Source organism: Paramacrobiotus metropolitanus, unplaced genomic scaffold (genome assembly GCF_019649055.1).
Source record: "Paramacrobiotus metropolitanus isolate TYO unplaced genomic scaffold, Prichtersi_v1.0 Parri_scaffold0000274, whole genome shotgun sequence".
Classification (NCBI taxonomy): Eukaryota; Metazoa; Tardigrada; class Eutardigrada; order Parachela; family Macrobiotidae; genus Paramacrobiotus; species Paramacrobiotus metropolitanus.
In genome coordinates this window covers 33,430-54,390 of record NW_026570494.1, presented here as the reverse complement: position 1 = coordinate 54,390, position 20,961 = coordinate 33,430, and the positions used below count along the sequence as shown (strand labels likewise).

Sequence of the window (20,961 nt, the reverse complement as noted above, 5' to 3'; positions counted from 1 at the left end):
TTGTTACCAGCAGATTATTATTATTTTTTTATGGACAATCGATGAATATTTATGAAGATTTTAGTTCTGAATTTTTGACCAAATTTTCCCATTGATTACTGGATGAATAATGTTCAAATAAAAACACAAATAAAAACATCCCGAAATGCGATTAAATTAAATTTTATTTAAATGTGATAAATATTTTCTCCCCATAAATTTTGACGAATTTTGGGATATTTGATCATTATTCTCCCAATCATTTTCGTTTATAAATTTCGACGAAATTTCTTCTGCTGAAACGATGAATCCCGCTGAATAATCGCGATGAATAATCGATGGATATTTATTAATTTTTTATTTCCCATTGATTTCCGAATAAATATTGTACAAATAAAAAAACACAATAAAAATTCCCAAAATTCGCATTTGCGATCGCTGTTAAAAAAAAACAAAAATGCGGAATTATTCGGGTATTTATGTGTAATCGCGTGTATCACAGTCAAATGACGCGCGGGACATCCACCTTCTCGGATGAGATCAAACGACCGGGTACGCCGTGTCGATATAATTGTAGCCTTTTAGGAAATTCAGCGTGTTAATGGATAATTTCTTATTGTGGATTTTGAACGCGCAGTTCTTCCCCGGCTTCATAATGTAGCAGATGGAGTACGCAGCGAAATCGAACTCCACCGACGAACCTGCAAAAAAAAAACAAAATAAAAATCTGTTAAATAAAAAACCAAAAATTAACTGATAAAAAAATTATTCAAATAATTTACAGATAAAAATTAAAAATCAAATTAATAAATAAAAAACCAATAAATTAGTTTCGAGATTTTACGGAGTTTACAGAGAGGCACTTACCGAAAATGAAAGAGCTCATAGGATTTTTCCAGTAGTTCTTGTAGCCGCGGAATTTCGCGCCGAAGATGAATCGGCCCTGAAAACAAAATTAATGTAAAATGTGCAAACTTGTGGATAAATTACCGGCTTATTTATTGTACACTTTTTGTTAAATAAAAAAATTAACTTACCCGCACAAAAATAATTAAATTGATGCATAATAATTTATCAAAATAAATCAAAATAAATCTACACAAAATAAATTTATTAAAAATCGTAAACAGAATACACGGATCGAGAACTGATGTGTTTTATTTTTAATCGGACATATTTTTAAAAACAATTCGAGCATCACACTCATATAAAACCTGAATATTTCTGAATAAATAACGCAGAATTTACGAATTAAACTGCGCGAAAAATTTAACAGTAACAATGTAACAGTAACAGTAACAAAATTTAACAATTTAACAGTAGGAAACTACGGTACGGACTCCGTACCGTACTACGGAGCAATTGTCATGGAAGACACGCACGCTTCATGCGTCAATTCGGCTTTAGCGATGCCACTACACTACGATGCTCCACGGTTTATTAATAGGAGAACACTCTAAATAACCGCGTTCACGCCAAGTTGGCGGTGTCTCATTTTAATTTTCTGCCGAATCGTGCAGCGCATGTTTTGCCAATCTTTTTAAAGGTTATAGCGTAATTTTCTTTGGCGCATTTATTGAGCATAAACGCAATGGATTTTCGGTTGCAGTGTCGCGAGAAACGCCTTCCGAAGCGAAGGCACCGATGAAACAAGTCATGGCAGTGTAAAAACACAATTTAATTCAGCCAGAAATGCAAGAACGACTTTGGGCGCTTGGAATTGAGGTCAGTTTCAGGACCCTCAAGAGCGTGCTTCAGAAACAAAAACTAAAAGTCACCGGCTAGACCAAACCTGCAAACCGCCTAGGGGAGCAAAATCGTTTTTTTCGCCAAAATAAAGCGCTCGCAGAAAAGAGGGATGGTGTTCACTGAAAAGTGTTCCAATGAAAGGTCGCTCGCTTGTGCTCAGGATGAAAGTGAAAATGTTAACTCCCAACTCCTTGCGAATCGTATTTTATGTTGCACATTCAAGGAGGACTTCCCATGGCTGCATGGTGACCTCGCGGAGGAAATCGTCTCACAGTTCGGCCACGCCCACCGTTATACCGGTGCCCTGTCCCAGGAAGGGCCCCTAGTTAATGGTGCGAAGTGCACCTCGAAGGGCCAATGCATGGCCAAGTCACGAGATTTAGCGTCCTTGGACTACGGCATAAACGGGAATTTACAACGAATTTTATATGGGAGGGACGACGAAACCGCGATAGCTTGGATGCAGCGCATTTTTGAAGTGGTCTGCTCTAGTTTTAAAATTCCTGTAATTCACAAATAGGTCAAATCTTGGAAACTTCAATTGCAAATGGTGTTGGATGGATTCAGTAATCACGCTGAAGTTAAGTAAAGTTAAATTCGTTGACTAGCGGATCAAGGGCATTTTTTAAATGGACACCGCCAACTTGGCGTGAACGGGGTGTAGACAGATCTCTCTCTCTCTGCATGGACATTTCGTCCCGTTTGGAATATAATTCAAATACATAAATTATATTATTAATTATAATTAATTACAGTATTAATTAATTTAATATAAGAAGTATTTAATTATTAGTTATGTAATTGTATTTTAAAAAAACGGGTAATTTTAATTTTATAAATTTTATTAGGTACGTAATTATATTTAAAAACGGGTAATTTAATTTAATTTTATTAGGTACGTAATTATATTTAAAAACGGGTAATTTAATTTAATTTGATTAGGTACGTAATTATATTTAAAAACGGGTAATTTAATTTAATTTGATTAGGTACGTAATTATATTTAAAAACGGGTAATTTAATTTAATTTGATTAGGTACGTAATTATATTTAAAACGGGTAATTTAATTTAATTTTATTAGGTACGTAATTATATTTAAAAACGGGTAATTTAATTTAATTTGATTAGGTACGTAATTATATTTAAAACGGGTAATTTAATTTAATTTTATTAGGTACGTAATTATATTTAAAAACGGGTAATTTAATTTAATTTGATTAGGTACGTAATTATATTTAAAACGGGTAATTTAATTTAATTTGATTAGGTACGTAATTATATTTAAAAAAGGGTAATTTCATTTAATTTTATTAGGTACATAATTATATTTAAAAACGGGTAATTTAATTTAATTTGATTAGGTACGTAATTATATTTAAAAACGGGTAATTTAATTTAATTTGATTAGGTACGTAATTATATTTAAAAACGGGTAATTTAATTTAATTTGATTAGGTACGTAATTATATTTAAAAACGGGTAATTTAATTTAATTTTATTAGGTCCGTAATTCTATTTAAATTTAATTATATTTAATTTACCGGCTGGAATTCCTTAATGTTATCGGTGTAGCCGGCATAATTCCACTCGCCGCCCTTCTCCAGCAGATAGGCCACGATCCAGTTGTGCAGGCCGCCGATGACGCGCTGACTGCGCTTAATCTCCCCCAGGAAGACGTGCTCGAAGGCCGAGGAGTCGCGGACGCCGTGCGTCATGTTCTTACTGCGCGGATACAGCGTGAACCACACCTCCTTCAGGTGCGCTTTCAGCAGCTCCATCGTGGCGAACGGCTTCCCTACAGCCGACAATTTTCTTTAAAAAAAAAACTCCCAACACCAGGCAGTTATTATTTACCATTGAAGTAATTTATTTGACACAAAATACAAATAAGACACATTATTATCAGGCCATTATTAATTTATAATCATTAATTTAAACCACAATTATTACGAAATAAAAATATTCTTATATGGCATTTATTATTTATCGAAATTATGTTGTAATCAATACGAAATACAAATAAATACGAAATATACAAAAACACATTAGAAACACATAATTATTATTATTACTAGAAATAATTTATAATAATTAAGATAATACAAAAAACAAATAATACAGAGAAAAAATTATTTAAAAAATCCACAAGCAGAAACATTAATAGAAAAACCTATACAAAAATACTGGCAATCACATAACCCAATGTCTTTTGATTTTAATTTGCAATCTTTTACAACTATGGCATGTATCGTGCACCGTTGGAACCGGCTGAGGCTACGTGCCACAACACTACGATAATCGGTGTTGACAGTTTGATTGCACAAATTACACGAAATAAAATTACACAGCGAAAAATCAGCGAATGTAAATAAAAATATATTAATTTGAGTAATTTGAGTATTATTTCGTCGTTTGGGCGACACATATCCAATTATGTATTTGATTGGTTCGATCTAATCTCTCGAAAACCTAATTTGAATGTTGGATTGAAACTATTCTATTGTTATTTATTGGTATTCTATTGTTATTTTCGATTAATCTATAATAATATTTGCGAAACAAGAACGAGCTGTCTTTCGGGATGATATGGTATATCCATATCGGATAACCATGGCTAAGGCAGCCATTGACGATCCTGGAGATTACGAGGGTTTCGACGTCGAAAAACTCACCAGACTGTTCCCTGATGGCACGGCTAAGGACCAGTGGTCTTTTGCAAAGCTCATCCCGTTGATTCGAAAGTTAATCCCGGCTATAGCTAACGATCTGGAGTATATTGAGAGGAACGCCATTGATCCCTCTGAGCTGGAATCCCGTGTGACTAAATGCCTGAAAACTGAAGTCTCCGCGCTTGTCACTCCCTTCATGGAAGAAAACCAGCGACTGAAGGCTGAGCTATCTTCAAGGGATGCCCAGATCAGAGAACTACTAGAGAGCCAGAAAAGGTACGATGAGTTCGCCCGGTCTCTGCAGGTCTTGCAAAATGAAGTCAAAACACTGAAAGCAACCTCCGCCGTGTCCGGGTCGGACGGCATAGGGACATTTCGGCATAGGACACTTCGGCATAAGACATTTCGGCATAAGGACATTTCGGCATGGGGACATTTCGGCATAAGGACATTTCGGCATAATATGGACATTTCTATGTGTTTCTGTTTCCCGTAGTACCATTTTTTTGGTGCACATTTCATCCAATAATTTCATTAGAATATCTTTAAACAAACTTTTTAATGTAGTTGCCATTTCAAGTTTCTGGGGCTCTTTAGGTTCAGTATGCTTTTCTTAGGTTGTTTGGTTTCGCGTCCGATCACTTCGGCCGCGTTACATTTCGGCCGCACAGGTTCACTTCGGCCAACGTTCATTTCGGCCGTGGCTCACTTCGGCCGACACTCAATTCGGCCAACGCTCATTTCGGCAACTGCACATTTCGGCCATCTTAGGTTTTCCTGGGTTTCCCACGCTTTTTGGGTTATCTACAGCCCTGCCAAGCCAAGTTGGGGCAGTTAAAAAAATTCCTCCACTTCTACCAGTGAAGTGGAAAATTTTTATCAAATGTTTGCATGGTAGTTCTTGGTATGTAGCAGCTTCAGTGATTTTGTTTCCATGCAAAAAACTGAGGGTTAGGGCACAGGATCCAAATTTATAATTTAATTTTTGGTGCAAAAATGGCACTGCTTACTAAGAAATGATCAAGTTTATTCGACAACTATTTAAAAATTGGAGGAGGCTGAAAAGTTTTAGTGGATAGCGCATTTGCCTAACGGAACCTTCCTAGAATTTGTTTAAGCATTGACATCTTGTCTAAAGGAATCAGTGCTCTAGGCAATCGCATTTTCCTGAAGGTGCATTTTAACATACAAGTCTATGGGAGATGAGATTTTTTCGAGGTCACCTCGAGCAATGATGGCATAACGTCCCTATGTTGACCCCACACGGACACCTTCTGGGTCACTCAACAGGTTTCAAACATGTCCACATAAAAGTATCAGTTGGCGTATTTTCCAGAGGAGCAGTCATAAGCCTCCGAAAAATGACCACTCCCCCTTCCCTTAAATCCTAGTCTCTCCCTTTACTATCGCACCAAACGATTTCAACTTTGACACTGTTGGATCGACAAGAAAAAGTTTAGCTAAAAAAATGCATAAATGAAAACAGAACTGCGTACGGCAAATTTTTAAATTTAATTTTACACAACTGCCCCAACTTGGCTTGGCACCCCTGTAGGATTTTTAGGTTTATTATGGTTTCATTGGTTTCTTGGTTTTCTTACGTATTTAGGTTTATTAGGGTTTTACGTTTCTTAGGTTTCTTAGGTTTCTTAGGTTTCTTATGTTTATTAGGTTTTCTTAGGTTTTGTTAGGTTTCTTAGGTTTCTAAGGTTTTGGGTTTCTTAGGTTATCTTAGATTTGTTATCGTGTCTTAGGTTTTTCATAGATTTTCTTTGATTATTATTATTGTCGTTGAAATTCTTAGGTTATCCTTAGGTAATTCATGATAATATAGAGATTTCTTTTTATGTTTTATGTTTCTTGGTGTCTTACGGTTAGGCTATCAGTACTTTTCCTGTAGGCTTCGTGACTTCGGTTCATCAAAGGGAGACATGATAGTGACCGTAACACTGGGATAATTGCTCACACATATTGCGTGCAAAATGATATGAACGCGACCGTTTGCTATCACTTTTTGATTCAACGGTTTCAAGTTTCCGACAAACTTATATCGAAAGTAACGTTTTCTTGTAAATCAAACCAAACTGAGCGTCGGCCGAAATGTACTGTGGCCGAAGTTATCGGCAGCCGAAATGAATGACGGCCGAAGTGAATCACGCCCGAAGTGAATGGCGGCCGAAAAACTTTGGCCGAAATGAGCGCGGCCGAAATGAAAACGGCCGAAGTGATCGGTAGCCGTTTGGTTTTTTTAGCTTTTTTAGCCCTTCTTAGGTTCGGCTTAGATTTGCTTAGGTTTTTCATGTGTTAGCAGATTATGTTTGTCTTCTTAGAGCTTCTTAGGTTTTCTTAGGTCATTTTGGTACTTCTTAAATTTACTTAGATTTTGTGAGGTTCTCTTATGTTTTCTAAAGTCTTGTTTGTTTTTCTTAGCCTTCTTAGATTTTCTTAGGTGTTATTAGGTCCTTTTGGGCCTATTGAGGTTGCTCCGGTTTTCTTAAGTTGTTTTAGGCTTTCATACAATTTTTTATGTTTTTGTATTTTCCTGCGCTTCCTATGCTTTTAGTTTCCTGAGGTTATTGTTTTCGGTTTTTGTTAGAGGTTTAGATTTGCTTGGGTCCTTTGTGTTTCTGGAATTTTTAGCGTTGCTAGTTTCATAAATTTCTAAGTTTCGGTTAATTTCATAGGTTAATAAATTTTTTAGACATTAATTATATACTCGAAGATTTTATGCCGAAATGGCCGTATGCCGAAATGTCCCTATTCCGAAATGGTCTTATGCCGAAACGTCTTATGCCGAAATGTCCTATGCCGAAATGTCCCTATGCCGAAATGTCGGTACGCCACCTCCGCTGCGCCTACCTCGAGCAACGTCGAAAGTGGTCGATTAGCATCTCAACCCTTCGGGTTTCGATCGACCGCTTCGACGCCTGCCAAAGACCCAGAAAGTTTCCCTCCACTTGGCACCCCCCAGTCCCCTATGTCAACCCCTGATACTGTTGTCACTCCCCCATGTTTTGATAGCCCCACCCCAATTCGTCGGACATGAGGAGCTCTTGGGCAACCGTCGTAAGAAAAAAAGTGGTTCGCGGTACTCGGGACTCCGGTTCAGCAAGCAGTGAGGACATCGTTATGTCGACATTGCGGGCTAAACGCGCCAGTAAAGCTGACAAAGAGAAAGTGAAAAAGGACTACTGTCTACATGGCATACCCCCTTTGGATCCGTCCCGACATCAGACACTGGATGACTACAGCAAGGATCTCCAGAGCGCCATTGAATCGAACGGAATCTCTGTCAGATTTGTGTCGATTTACTCTGCTAAAAAGGGCCGTAAGAATAGCCTGTTTGCACGTGTTGGTTCTTATGCTCATGAGTCTGATAAAATGTTTACTCCTGAAAACTGGCCTCCTAATATTGGGGTGCGCGAGTGGTTGTTCGCCCCCAAGGATGCTCAGTGATTCCTAATCTCTAATTACGCATTTTCCCCTCATTAATTTCAGTTTGATTTGACCAATAAAAACACATACACATTTGAGTAATAAACTTAACTAGATTAACAGCCGGGCAAAAATTCCCTGACGAATATATATACGAAACAACGCACTGAACTATCAGAAATATTACTACCATTTTCCGGGAATTTTATCAAAGACTACAGCGTCCACAACCGTAGCGTGTAAAAAAAACGATAAAATTATTTTTTTAAATTTTTTTTTAAAACAAAATTGTTGTAAAAATTAAATGTGTGTGTACCTTGATCGTAGAGCCATTTGCGGGTCTCCTTGATGATGTCCGTTTGGCAGAGCGCCTCCAGAAAATCGTCCATCTCTTTTTTCTCGGCGGCGGTGTGCGTGTCGGCCACGCCGCCCTGCTCGTTGTAGTTGTCCAATAAATGCCGGAATTTCTTGGCCACATCGCTGCGGAACACGAACGTCTCGTTCACCGACTTGAACAACCTGCCGAAAAATAAATACAATCATTTATTCTTATGAATAATAATCATACGCAAATAAATATCCACAAAATACCAATAAACCACAATTATTTATAACCAAACATTATAACACGTCACGGTATTTTTATTAATTGAATAAATTATCAAAATAATAATTAAAAAAACAATTAGCAGAAAAACATATTAATTATTAGCAACAACAATAAATCAAATGACGAAGACTCAAAAATACAAAAAAAAAAAACAACTAAGCATTATTCCTAAAAAGAAGAGCAATTCGTCAGTAATTATTAATTAACAAACGGTCAGAAAAACAATTAAAAGGAAAGAATAATGAGCGATAATTACTAGTAACCAAAATAAAAAATAGGAAAAATTATTATTACTAATTAATATTTCCTTTTAATTTTGTTCACCAGTAATAACAAAATTAATTTGACTGCATTAATTATTCGCCATCTTAGAAAGAATGAATAAAATAAAAAAATTATTATCAGAAGAGAAATATAAGTATCATTAAATATGTTGTAAAAATAAACTGCGTACTTGCGCGGCGCCACATCGGTGGTGGCGTTGTACAGCGTGCGATTCTGGATGTCCAGCACCATGGTCTGATAGTTCATCCCGTTCTCATCCATGTCCCACAGTTTCTCCATAATCGCCGTGTAGTCGCGCGGCTGCACGCGGGGCGGGCGCCACAACGACAGCCACGGGACACCGCCGGTGTCTTGAAAAAAAAAAACACGTACGCTCAACGTGTTTCACAGTGAGACGCATTCTCGACAAAATTATTATTAGTCTGAACCCACAAGAAAATTCGGAAACATATTAGGCGGTATAAACCGAAAACATTCAGACTAAAAAATATATTTACTGCCATTTAATCTTTTCAAGCTGCAGTCTTGTTACAAGAGTAACATTGTAAGGACTGCCACTACACTACGTTAACCAGTAATATTAGTAATATTGCTTGATCCCCACAAACAAACATGACATTTCCCGGAAAATACATAAAAAAAAATTACCTATACCAGCTTAATTCAATAACTGCCAGTCTGCAATTTAGTTAGATGTATACTAAAATTAGGGTTTTATGTGCACGTCAAATACAATGTAAAAATAAAAAAATTTAACAAAACTTCCACGGTAATTAATTTTTATGAGCGCGGAAAAAATAATTAATTATTAGAAAACGACTGACAAGTAACTGAAACTAATTGAATAATTCAAAAATAATTTTGTCTGCCTGTAAATAAAATAAACAGAAAACAGAAGAAAATACACAAAGAAAAAATTTTCGTACGGGAATTTTATGAGCACGAAAGATGACATAAAAATACAATAATTATTCGTCAGTCTAATGGAATAAAATATGGAAAAAAATCGGGAAAAAAATTCCGAAAAATAAGAAAAAATTCGGAAAAAAATTTGAAAACGCCGGAAAAAATTAGATAACATATCGTGACACTTACTTTGAAAAAAATCCCCCATCCATGATGACAGCGCGGGGATCTGGGCGAAATCCGGGAGGAAAGCGGCGCGCGTCGTGGCGGCCAGCACGGCGATCAGCGCCACAAAAATTCCGAATCGGTGCATGATTTTCCTGCGTTGTCGGGCGTCTTCCAAAAATGCCGTGTGACGCGCTGCATTCACAGCCTGCGCACTTGTCAGTGCAGAAACAATAGCCTGATCAAACGCCGCATGACCGGTACAATGGACAATACGCAGAAACGCGATAATTCCCCAATCTTATCGTTCACCGCACCGACGACAGGATAACACTAATCGGGCTGCCTCAACGCGATGCCTCAACGCTCGTATCGTTCGACGCATCACCGTCGATACGATTTTTATTATTTTATCGCTTCCGTTGACATCTTTATCGTAATTTTGTACAGACAGATAAGTGATCAATTTATTAAGAAAATTAATTACAATTAAATCCAATCGTAGCGGAATAATAAAACGTTCAAAATTTTTTTAAAGAATTTTATTTTGATATTTTTTACATTTAATTCCATTTTGTAAAGAATTTAACATATTTATTTTTAAACATATATAATTATTATACAGTTTACAATCTTGGTTCAAATGTAAGTAAATTCTTTAGAAAGGATTTTATTTTGATTAATGTTTTAATTCATTCTATTTTAAATAATTTTTAAATTTTGCTTTAAATAAATAAAATAGTTTTAGTTTTAAAATCTTGATTAAAATTTGATTTAAAAAAGCCGCGCGATGCCATTTTTTGACAGCTTCTCACAAGTTTCTTCGTGTGCTTTTATACGAGATATATTTATTAAGTTTAAAAAATTAATTTAGAACTAATTACGGTCGGGGAATGCGAAACAGCGGAATTAAATGCAATTAATTTCAGTTTTTAACCAATAAAACTTCACTAAAAAATGACTTAAAAATACTGTTTATATCGCACGTGTTCAATTCTTTATCCATATATTTTCGACACGATACATCGATCAATTCGCGATGAATTTAATTACGATTAGCTACAACCGGGGAGGAAAAACGAAATTAAATACAATTATTTACATTTTTTCTGACCAATAAAACCGTGGTGATTAAGCTATTTAACAATACTGTAAGGAAGAAAAATCAGAAGCTGGTTTTGTACTTTTTCACCTCCACCATGAGATGGTGCAGGTTGATGAGTTCGTTGCGTACGGGAAGGTTCTTAAATTGATTGAGGGAGGAGAGGAGTTTGTGCAGGCGGTGGTAATACTGCAGCAAATTGGTCAGCGCCGTCTGCAATAAAATAAAATGACAGTATCACAATAAAAAATAATTTTACAATAAACAATAATTTTAAATTTTTACAATAAAAAATAATTTTAAATTTTTACCTTAAAAAATAATTTTACAATTTATTAAAAATATACCATAATCAGATAATCCGATTTGAAAATTCCCCGATTTTTAACGAATATTAAAAATGTTATGTTTCGAAGAAAATTAATTTTTCAACAGCAAAAATTTAACAACACGTTTTCTTTTTCGTAATAAATGGTATATTTTGTAACTTTGTCAAACTTGAATCGCTATAATGGATATTCAAACTGCCACTGCACTACGCTGAACAGTGACATATACTCATTGCGGATTTGGACAGCAGTGTCACAGCACGATTAAAATGGGGAAAAAAACGCTGCATATAATTATATTATTTTCTGTAATAATTTTCGAATACTTACTATAACAATACGCACAATTCAAATTACCGAGCTTTCCAAATAATACCACAACGACGCCGTAGAATCTTACTGTATTTGTCTTAATTCTTTAAGATTTAATTTTATAATTCTTTAAAGATTTAATTTTAAACTGTTCAATTTTTGTTAAGAAAACGGCTGTATAAAAATTCAAGAAAAAATCGATGGCATTCCCAACAGTTGTTAACAGCACAGCGGACCTGCAGAATATTGGTGCCCTGCTTGAAGTTGTTGAATGTCCGCAGCACCTCGGCGTTAATATCGTCCATGGCTTTCTTCCAGTTGTTGTTGAAACCCCGCACAATCCCGGCGATTTTCTCTGCCAAACGGATTCCGTAATTAATATTATACCGCAAACTCGCAACACTATTAAATAATAAAAGAAATAATGGATCAAACGTGAAAGAAGTAATCAATAAAATAAATTTCCATGAATAATTCATTAGCCACGAAAACTGCACGCAGGCACAAACTCAAGAATCAGAAATCCATACAAAAAAATAGGAGAAATTTCATCAGAATATTGTTATTAATTACAGACATCAGTTCCAGTAAAAACGAACATGCTACGAATTTGCTTCAATTACGGCTTTTACAAGCAACGTGCTCCTTCAGGCCATCTCGAAGTCAGCCATCGCACTACGATAGTCTAATGGCAGCACAACACACACTCTGCACAGAGGACTGCAAATACTCAACAAAATATTTCCAGAAAATCATTAGCAGATTCTGCTGTAAATCTCTGCAACTTTAGCCTGCTTTGAAATCGAATTAATTAAAAAAAAATAATCAAAATTTACTTTATCTAAATTATTTGATGTTCCAGTTAATAATCTTTCCAGTTAAAGAACACATAAAAATTATCTTCATGTGATAAAATCGTAACAATTTATTCAAATTTGTTAAAAATCGAAGAATTGCATTCAAATAAATTTAAATCAGCAAAAATTTACAGATATCTAAAATAATTGTACTGAAAACAAACTTAAATTACTTGGAAATGATTAGACATAAATTAACTGTGTTAAATAAATTCTAGTCACGGAAAATTAACTGAAACTAAAATAATATTAAAATACACTGACATTATTCAGAACAGGTAGAAAGTGAATTCATTATGCAAAATAAATTTAAACCAACTAAATCTGCCTGGAATTAAATAAACTGTGCCCAACAACAAAAATAAAAAGGTAATAATTTCATAAAAACAATAATTCCATATTTTAATTTAATCTGAATAAAAAAATCAGTCGAGGTTTCTAGGCATTACGCACGCAACGAAAATCAAGAAAACCCTACTTTCGTCGGCTTTGATGGCGTCCGGCTGGCCGCGCTCCACGGCGGCCTCACTGTGCTTGATAAACTCGATCATGGCGCCGAAATACGGCGACAACAGCTCCTCGACGAAATCATTGATGCGCTGGCCGAGAATGACTTTAACGTTGTCGGTCTCCTTCGTGTCGGCCTGCAGATGCTCCTGCATCACCGTCCACACCGTATCGTAATTATTAATCATGAAGATCAGCTGGAACTTCCGCTCGGCGAACTCGGCGGCCATCCGCATAATCAGACTGTCCATTTCTAGCTGCAATTGCTTGATCAGCGTGTTTAATGACGGATTATCCGCGCCGTGGTTGCGGATGACCAGCAGCGCGGCGGACAGCTCGGCGTACCTGCGAAAAATGACAAAAAACATAGCAGAGCGAAAACAACAAAAAACAAACATAGCGAAAATAACAAAAAACATAGCAGAAAATAGCAGAAATACAGAAAAATAATTAAATTCAATGTACAAAAATAAGTTAAGGATATACACATTTATTTTAAATTTTGGCTAGAGATTTTGGTTGTTTTTTTAATGTTTAAATTTTAACTGTAAAGTACTTAGTGTGCCCGCGCTTGCACTTTTGTTGTTATGGCGGCTACTGCCCAATAAACTAGTAAAGTATTTTAAATTATATTGCTCGGCGGTGTTGTCAAAAAATTAAACATATGATAGAAAAGTAATACAAAAACTGAAAAAAATTCAATGTAAAAAAATAATTAAAATTCTACACATAATTAATTTAAAATGAATATGCGTTTTAATTTTTAGAACAACAAAATAAAATAATAAAATGTTGTTTTCATGAAACTAAATAAATCACCTAAACTGGCAACGCAGTGGGAAGTAATTCACAGTTTGACTAGCGCACCAATACGTTGAAGATAAAGAGCTTTTGGCACTGTACTACGTTTCCACATATTTTCCAAAAACATTTTTAACAAAGATTACAAAATATGTTAATTATTATACCCTTACTTGCGCGTAATAAAATGCGACCGCCTTGTGATTTTAAAAGCATCACTAAGAGACTGAGGTATTTAGAAAAAAATTTTTAAATGCACAGCATTTTCCCAGAAAATATTCCAATATAAATTACAAAAATATTCGATAATAAATTCCACAAATTCCAAAATAAATAAATAAATCCCCAAAAAAATTCCTGCGGACTTATTTGCGCGTAATAAAATGCGGCTGCGTGGTGATTATAAAAGCGGCAATAAAAAACCAAAGTACAAATATTTAAAAAAATCCAAAATACATCGCAAGTTCCCGAAAAATATTTTATTATAAATTCCAAAAAAAATTCCTACCAACTTACTTGCGCGTAATAAAATGCGGCTGCGTGGTGATTTTAAACGCCGACGGATCCGCGTTCCTTAAACTGGCCACATGCCCCTCCACGACCAGCATCAGCCGCGGCGCCAAAATCCCCACCAGCCCCTCGAAATACGCCGCCAACGCCGGCACACAGCGTTTGACCATCAGATCCCGGTAGTGCTCGATGATCTGCAGGCAGAGGTACAGGCCGATGGCGTCATAACACCCGGCCACCGTCTCCTCCACGTGCTTGAGGGAGATGAGCAGCGTCTTGCCCCAGATCTGGTTGAAGAGCTCCTGGGCTGGTTGGCCGGCCATCAGGAAGAAATCGCAGATGAAGAGGTATTCGCGCGAGGCGTTGTCCACGAGCGCCCACTGGTAGGCGCGGAAGAGCACCTCCAGGGGGAATTTCTGGTTGGACTGCGACGAGGTGTGTGGCACCTGTGCGGATTTTATCACATTTACATTTGTAGATAATTTGCACATATATCCGTGAATTTCTTTTACCATCTCAGTTAAATACAATTTTATTTTGATTTTTTCCTTGAATGTTTTTCTGGTAATTTTTCGTATTATACTCGATCTTATTTTCGTTTCACTTTTTCCCGATTTTTTGTTAATTTTTGAATAATTCTTCTCGGACTGCGAGGAGGTAAGCAGTACCCGCGCATATTTTATAACGGTTATATTTTTTAACAGGCATCACTGGACATTTGAGTAATTTGTTTTGCCTTTTTTTAAAGTCATTGCCGATTAATTACAATTTCATTTTGATTTTTCTTCTCATTTTTACCGGTTGTTCGCTGGATTACGTCAGATTTTATTTTGTCTAATTGTTCAGATTTTTCGTTAATTTTGGAGAGTTTTAATTTTTTAATGGAATTTTTTTTAAAATTTGGTCATCAGAAATACAGCTGCTAAGCGCTCGGCAAAAAAGCAGTAAAAAATTCCCGATTAAATGACGACGAACTTATGAAATTAATAACAGGCACAGATAAAACAGATTAAAAATTCCAAAACAAAATATTAAAGAAATTTTAGTAAAAGATTAAAATAACAACTACTCAATAAACTGGCTAAGGAGTTACAAAATTTACAAAACACAAAAATATGTACCAAAATCATACAATATTTATAAATTAAAAAAATATTTTTACAATATATTTATTCAGCTTTTCCTGGCAACTTACAAGAAAGAATAAAAAACAGACAAAATATCCAGAAAATACTCGTAGTAAACTAACTACGGAATCACAAAATTAATAAAAAATAATGATAAAATATCAAATAAAAATATGTAACAAAATAATACAATATTTAGAAAATAAAATATATTTTTACATTATTTATCTTCCATTTTTCTCATAACTTACCAGCACTGGTCCTTCCAAACTAGCAGGCAGGAGGATATTGGCCCGCTCACCCAGCGAGAACACCGGGGATTTCAACCGGGGTTGCGCGGCAAAAAAGCCCTTTTTACTGGACTCATCGGCGCCCACCACGTCGTCCTTGGTCGGCAGATCGTCGAACTGCAGTTTAATCAATCGCGTCCAGTAGTATTTGAAGTAGGAATAAAAGATCTTGCTGGTGATGTCCACGTAGGACTCCTTCACTTCCTTGGCGATGTCCCGTTCCCCGTTGAGGAGGAACTCGTAGAAGAAGCGGCATTTCAGCATAGCGTTCTGCGCCATCTGGTAGTTGGTCATCGGCTTCTTGAACTGCTGGATTTTCGATAGTAAATATTCGCGGATTTTCGCCGTGGCTTTCACGCGCAGTTTCATCAGGACGTCGCGCACATCCTGTGCGGAACGCGCATCCTGAGACAATTATAAATTACGATGACTTCCGCATTTATTTCGCTTTCAAAATAGTCCATAAAAAAATAAATTTCAAGAAGAACCAATTTAGGTATGCCAATTAAATTATTTTTTAACACGATTATTTTTTTTAAAAAAAACCCATGCAAAAAAAATTGAATGTAAACGAGTTAAATTCAGAATTTAATCAGGAATAAAATGCATAAATCAACATAATAATTTTTGGAAGCAAAAAACTGAGTAAGTTTTAATAATTCAAAAAATATTTTTCATTACTGGTGTCATTTTCAGAAAAAAACTTTTTTTCAGGAACAAATCCGTTAAAAAACAAATATTTTAACCGAGAATTATTTAGCGTCAACTTACATATTTTCAAGCACTGATTTGAAAAAAAATGCGAAAATTAACCCTTCAACCAAAATTTATTTGAAGTAAAATTAATTATCTATTTTCACGAACTGATTTTAAAAAAAACGGGAAAAAGATTAACAATTTAACCGAGCATTAACCAGCCACAATTTTATTTTTCAAGCACCGATTTTAAGAAAATTATTAATTTCGTCAGCAAGCTGAGACCTCAAAACTGAATTTAATTCGCACGTTTTCATCCTTCATCGCGTATTGACATCGCTCCGTGTCTCATCCGGCAAATTAAAATTTTACTTACGATAAATTTGTCAATTTTCTTAATGGATTATAAATTACAATTAAAATATTTTTTTTTCAAAATTAAATTCGGTCGATATTCACCTGGAAGGCCTGCTGTTTGGCGAAGTTGATCTTGTGGTTGAGTTCGTGTAGCTGCTCGAGGAAGAGGCGGTCGGTGACGGGGGACTCGACGATGTGGCGGATCATGGACTCGGGCACGGCCAGTTCGTTGATGTACTGACTCAGTTCGCCGCGGATGGCCTGCCGGTTCTTCAGCTTGACGCTCATGCTGGCCGACTGCTGCTGCAGCGAGCGGATCTCGCTGCTGATGTTGCTCAGATTCGTCTTGAAGGAATGCAGCATATCCTCAATCACCTGCTCGCAGCGCATTAATTAATTTTCAACAAATATTTTAAAAGGTATAAAGTACGACGGAAAGCGTTTCAAAGATCCTAAAATTTTTTCCCCATGGTTTTTTTTTCCAAATAACGGCGATAAACAGCATTCTTTCAGTTGAGAAAATAATTTTTACAAGTAATAAAATACGGCGAAAAATAATTTGCAGATCCTAATATTTTTCTGACGGGTGTTTTCTACATAACTACAATAAATCGCGTTCTTTCAGTTAAAACAAATTTAGAAGCTATAAAATACGGCGGACAATGATGTAGTAAGAATCCTAATAATTTTTTTAAATGGTTTGTCTAAATAACGGCAATAAACCGCGATTACCAGTCAAAAAACCGAGATAAAAACATTATAGGAAAATAAAAGAACTTCGCAATCGAAAATTACTACTAAATAAATACAAATAAATTCGAATTAGATTACTAATTTAATTTATCCAACAAATGCTCCAGAAATATTCAGTAGCAAAACGTATAAAAATTAGAATTACAAAACTGAGACCAATTAATGTGAATTATTTTATTTATTAAACACATTCTAATTAATAAATTAAAACTAATTATTATTTATAATTATATTCAACATGTTTCTAAAAAATTCTCATTCATTTAATATAAAAAACCTAGAAAAATGCTTGTAACTTTTTTTGAATCTAAATTTTAAAAAATTGGCATTTTCCAAATTAATAAAGTAAATTCTTTCAGTTCATTCTCAAATAACAACTGCAGTGCCCGTATCTGCTAAACGCTTAGAAATAAAATTAATTAAAATAATCTTCATTGCAAAGATTAAAAAACAACTTTTACCTCGAGCGCGGAATCACAGTTTTTGATCTGGGAATGCAGCGACGCGATGTTATACGCCTGTGCAATATAATCATGCAGCGAGACATCCTCGGCGCGCTTCAGCTCCGCCTCCACCTCCGATACATAATCCCGCATATCCATTCCCTTCAAATTAATCTCCTACATTGCAAAAATTAATAAAAAAATTCCGAGAACACTTACCTGGTCGAGAGCGACTTTAACCAGCTCATTATCGAGATTCTGCTTCATTTTGCTGTCCGCGTCGTCGAAGATGTTCAGATCCTCGAAGAAGCGGTCCGAGTTGGTGTTGAGCGGGGGTGGGAGAATGGGCTCGTCGGCGAAGGATTTGTCTAACGCGGTAGTGGAATATTTCTGGAGAAAGGGAAGGGATGTGTTGGCAGCGGAATTTGTTGTGGAATTTACAGTGGAATTTACAGCAGCTGCTGAGGAATTCGACGATTCCGAGCCTGGTCCGGGTTTCGACTGCGCATCCATCGTTGCGCTGATAACTCTCCCGGATGGAAAAATAAATTTCCTACGCAAAAATAATCACAAAATCTAAAATCGGCGGGACAAAATCATGGACAAACATCTGGAATAAAAATCAAAACGAAAAAGACCGAAATTCAATTCAAAATAGTGAAAATACTAATAAAAATTCAGTGCGTAAATAAATACGCGTACGTCAACGTGCGGAGAACGGTCGAGTACAGAAAACAGAAAGCTCAGCAAAATCCTGTTCGATCTTGCACGTTCTGTTACGTTTTAAGGGGAATCTGACGGAATGCGCCTTTTTATGGAGATGCGCAATGTACGTAGCGGTGACGGAAGCGTAGCTTAGCGTCGCACGCAGCGTACGTCCACTCCGTATCGTCGACTCGACTCGACACGATTTTTCGCAGACTGCTGATTTCACCGGCTCACTGAACTCTGCGCGTAGTTTTCTTGACTGTCTCCTCTATCCCACTTCTCCATTGGATTACACACCAACCTTCATTTTGTCAGGAATATCTCTCCCCTCTCCTTTTTGTGATCATCCATCATGAAGACCATCCAGTCGCATCAGGACGTCGTCGTCCCGCAAGATGGTGCGTGATGAGTTGTATTCAGCAATGCGGTTGATCTGGAGAATTCTCTGTTCAACGCATGATATCGTATACAGTGTGAACAGGGCGGCGTATGCATACGCCAAACGAAGAACCCCGTGTGATGGGTTTTTCTTGCTTGTCGTTGCAGTTGAAGTGAGCGTGTCCAAACGCACCGTCACCGTCAAGGGCAAACGCGGCACCCTCGTGCGCAACTTCGGCCACATCCAGGTGGACATGTACAAGGTGGGCAAGAAGCGGGTGCGGGTGGAGAAGTGGTTCGGGGTGCGCAAGCAGCTCGCCGCCGTCCGCACCGTGTGCTCGCACATCGAGAACATGATCAAGGGAGTGACGCTGGTAAATTCCTTCCTTTTGCATTTCTTCACGTGAAAAAGGGATTGATGGATTTTTAACAGGGTTATCGGTACAAAATGCGCGCGGTGTACGCGCATTTCCCCATCAACTGCACGGCCATCCAGAAGAACTCCATGGTGGAGATCCGCAATTTTCTGGGCGAGAAGATCGTCCGGACGGTGGCCATGGCCGACGGTGTGACCTGCGTCAACTCCCCCGATCAGAAGGATGAGTTGATCATTGATGGCATCGATTTGGAGCTCGTTTCACAGTCAGGTACAATTGACATTTTTCTAACCATTTTGTCGATTTTTTCTTGAATTTTTGAATATCTTGGTCTGCTTAAATTTGGAAAAATGCCCATGGATTTTGCGGAATTATTATTTTGTTTATTTAGTCGTTATAGCGATTTTCACTCGGGCTTTCTAATAAATGGGCCGGCTAGATTTGGAAAATTGCTACGAGTTTTGCAGAATTTTTCGGTATTTATTTTAATTGTAGATTTTTTTATGGCACAACGTGTATTTTTCTGCTTTTGGATTTCTGTTTCCCGGTCTTATCTGCTGATTTTAAAACTTATATTTTTCTGCTTTATCCACTGATGTTAATAAAAAAAACAGGATGGAATGAGTCTGTAAAAATCATAAAATAGTTCATGTAAACTCCAATTTTTTTAATGTAGATTGCTGTTGCTTTTAATTTTTAAATTCCCAATGATTTAGCTTCTTTCCGGTTAGATTTCTGTGTTTTTCATAATGATTCGACTGCGTATTAATTATTTGATTTTCATTTGCAGCTGCCCGCATCCAGCAGTCGACCACCGTGAAGAACAAAGACATCCGCAAATTCTTAGACGGAATCTACGTTTCCGAACGCGGCAACATCCAGGCCGAATAAAATCTGATCACGCTGCTGTTTTAAATTTTGTGTCTAATCAGTGTCAGAGAATAAAATCAATAAAAATCATCAGAACGTGCGGTATGGTTTATCTGGAATTTATCTACGCGAAAAACCGCGAAAACATTAAAATAATTAAAAAAACGTCTGGAATATGTACCATAACACGTATCGGTGGTAATAGAAATATTCGATTTGCATTATTTACTAGAACAATTAAAAAATCATCAAATAAATACACAAAAACCAAAAAGAATTAATATGACTAAATAAATACACCAATATTCGAATAATAAATCAGCCGTTACGACTTACGCACACCAAGATAAAGTTAGCCAGCAGTAGCTCCATGTGAGTACGTAATTTTATTTTATTAAATTCTGCAGACAACTTTCATAAACGGTAAAATTTTTCGACATCGAAAAGCGCCGCTTCGGATGCGCATAAACGTAGCCGGAAATCGAAATTCGAAAATGTTAGGCTAAGGCTAATTTCGATTTCCGGCTACGTTTATGCGCATCCGAAGCGGCGCTTTTCGATGTCGAAAAATTTTACCGTTTATGAAAGTTGTCTGCAGAATGGCTAAGGCTATTTTACCGCATTTTTTCCCAGTGCGCCAAAATAGCCTTTTGCTATTTTGCCGCACACTGCGTTAAAATAGCCTTTAGCTATTTTGCCGAAATATGGTAGGCAAAATAGCCATTTGCTATTTTACCGCACAATG

General features: G+C 36.5%; 2 protein-coding genes across 2 annotated transcripts; one reads left to right on the top strand and one right to left on the bottom strand.

The window, feature by feature from the left end:
- Positions 1–311: 311 nt before the first annotated feature.
- On the bottom strand, positions 312–18,514 carry LOC129601760 (vacuolar protein sorting-associated protein 52 homolog). The gene is made up of 14 exons (XM_055500635.1): positions 18,103–18,514; positions 17,902–18,045; positions 16,790–17,062; positions 15,596–16,039; positions 14,224–14,663; positions 12,878–13,251; positions 11,779–11,897; positions 10,984–11,114; positions 9,824–10,014; positions 8,898–9,078; positions 8,150–8,352; positions 3,271–3,524; positions 847–922; positions 312–680 (listed from the first exon to the last, which is right to left on the bottom strand). Exons 1-14 carry the CDS (start codon positions 18,394–18,396, stop codon positions 520–522), a joined length of 3,285 nt encoding a protein of 1,094 aa, XP_055356610.1. The 5' UTR covers positions 18,397–18,514; the 3' UTR covers positions 312–519.
- A 283-nt stretch (positions 18,515–18,797) lies between these two features.
- Positions 18,798–20,316, top strand: LOC129601763 (60S ribosomal protein L9-like). The gene is made up of 4 exons (XM_055500638.1): positions 18,798–18,989; positions 19,138–19,343; positions 19,403–19,616; positions 20,137–20,316. The coding sequence occupies exons 1-4, from the start codon at positions 18,944–18,946 to the stop codon at positions 20,235–20,237; spliced, it is 567 nt and encodes a 188-aa protein (XP_055356613.1). The 5' UTR covers positions 18,798–18,943; the 3' UTR covers positions 20,238–20,316.
- Positions 20,317–20,961: the final 645 nt, after the last annotated feature.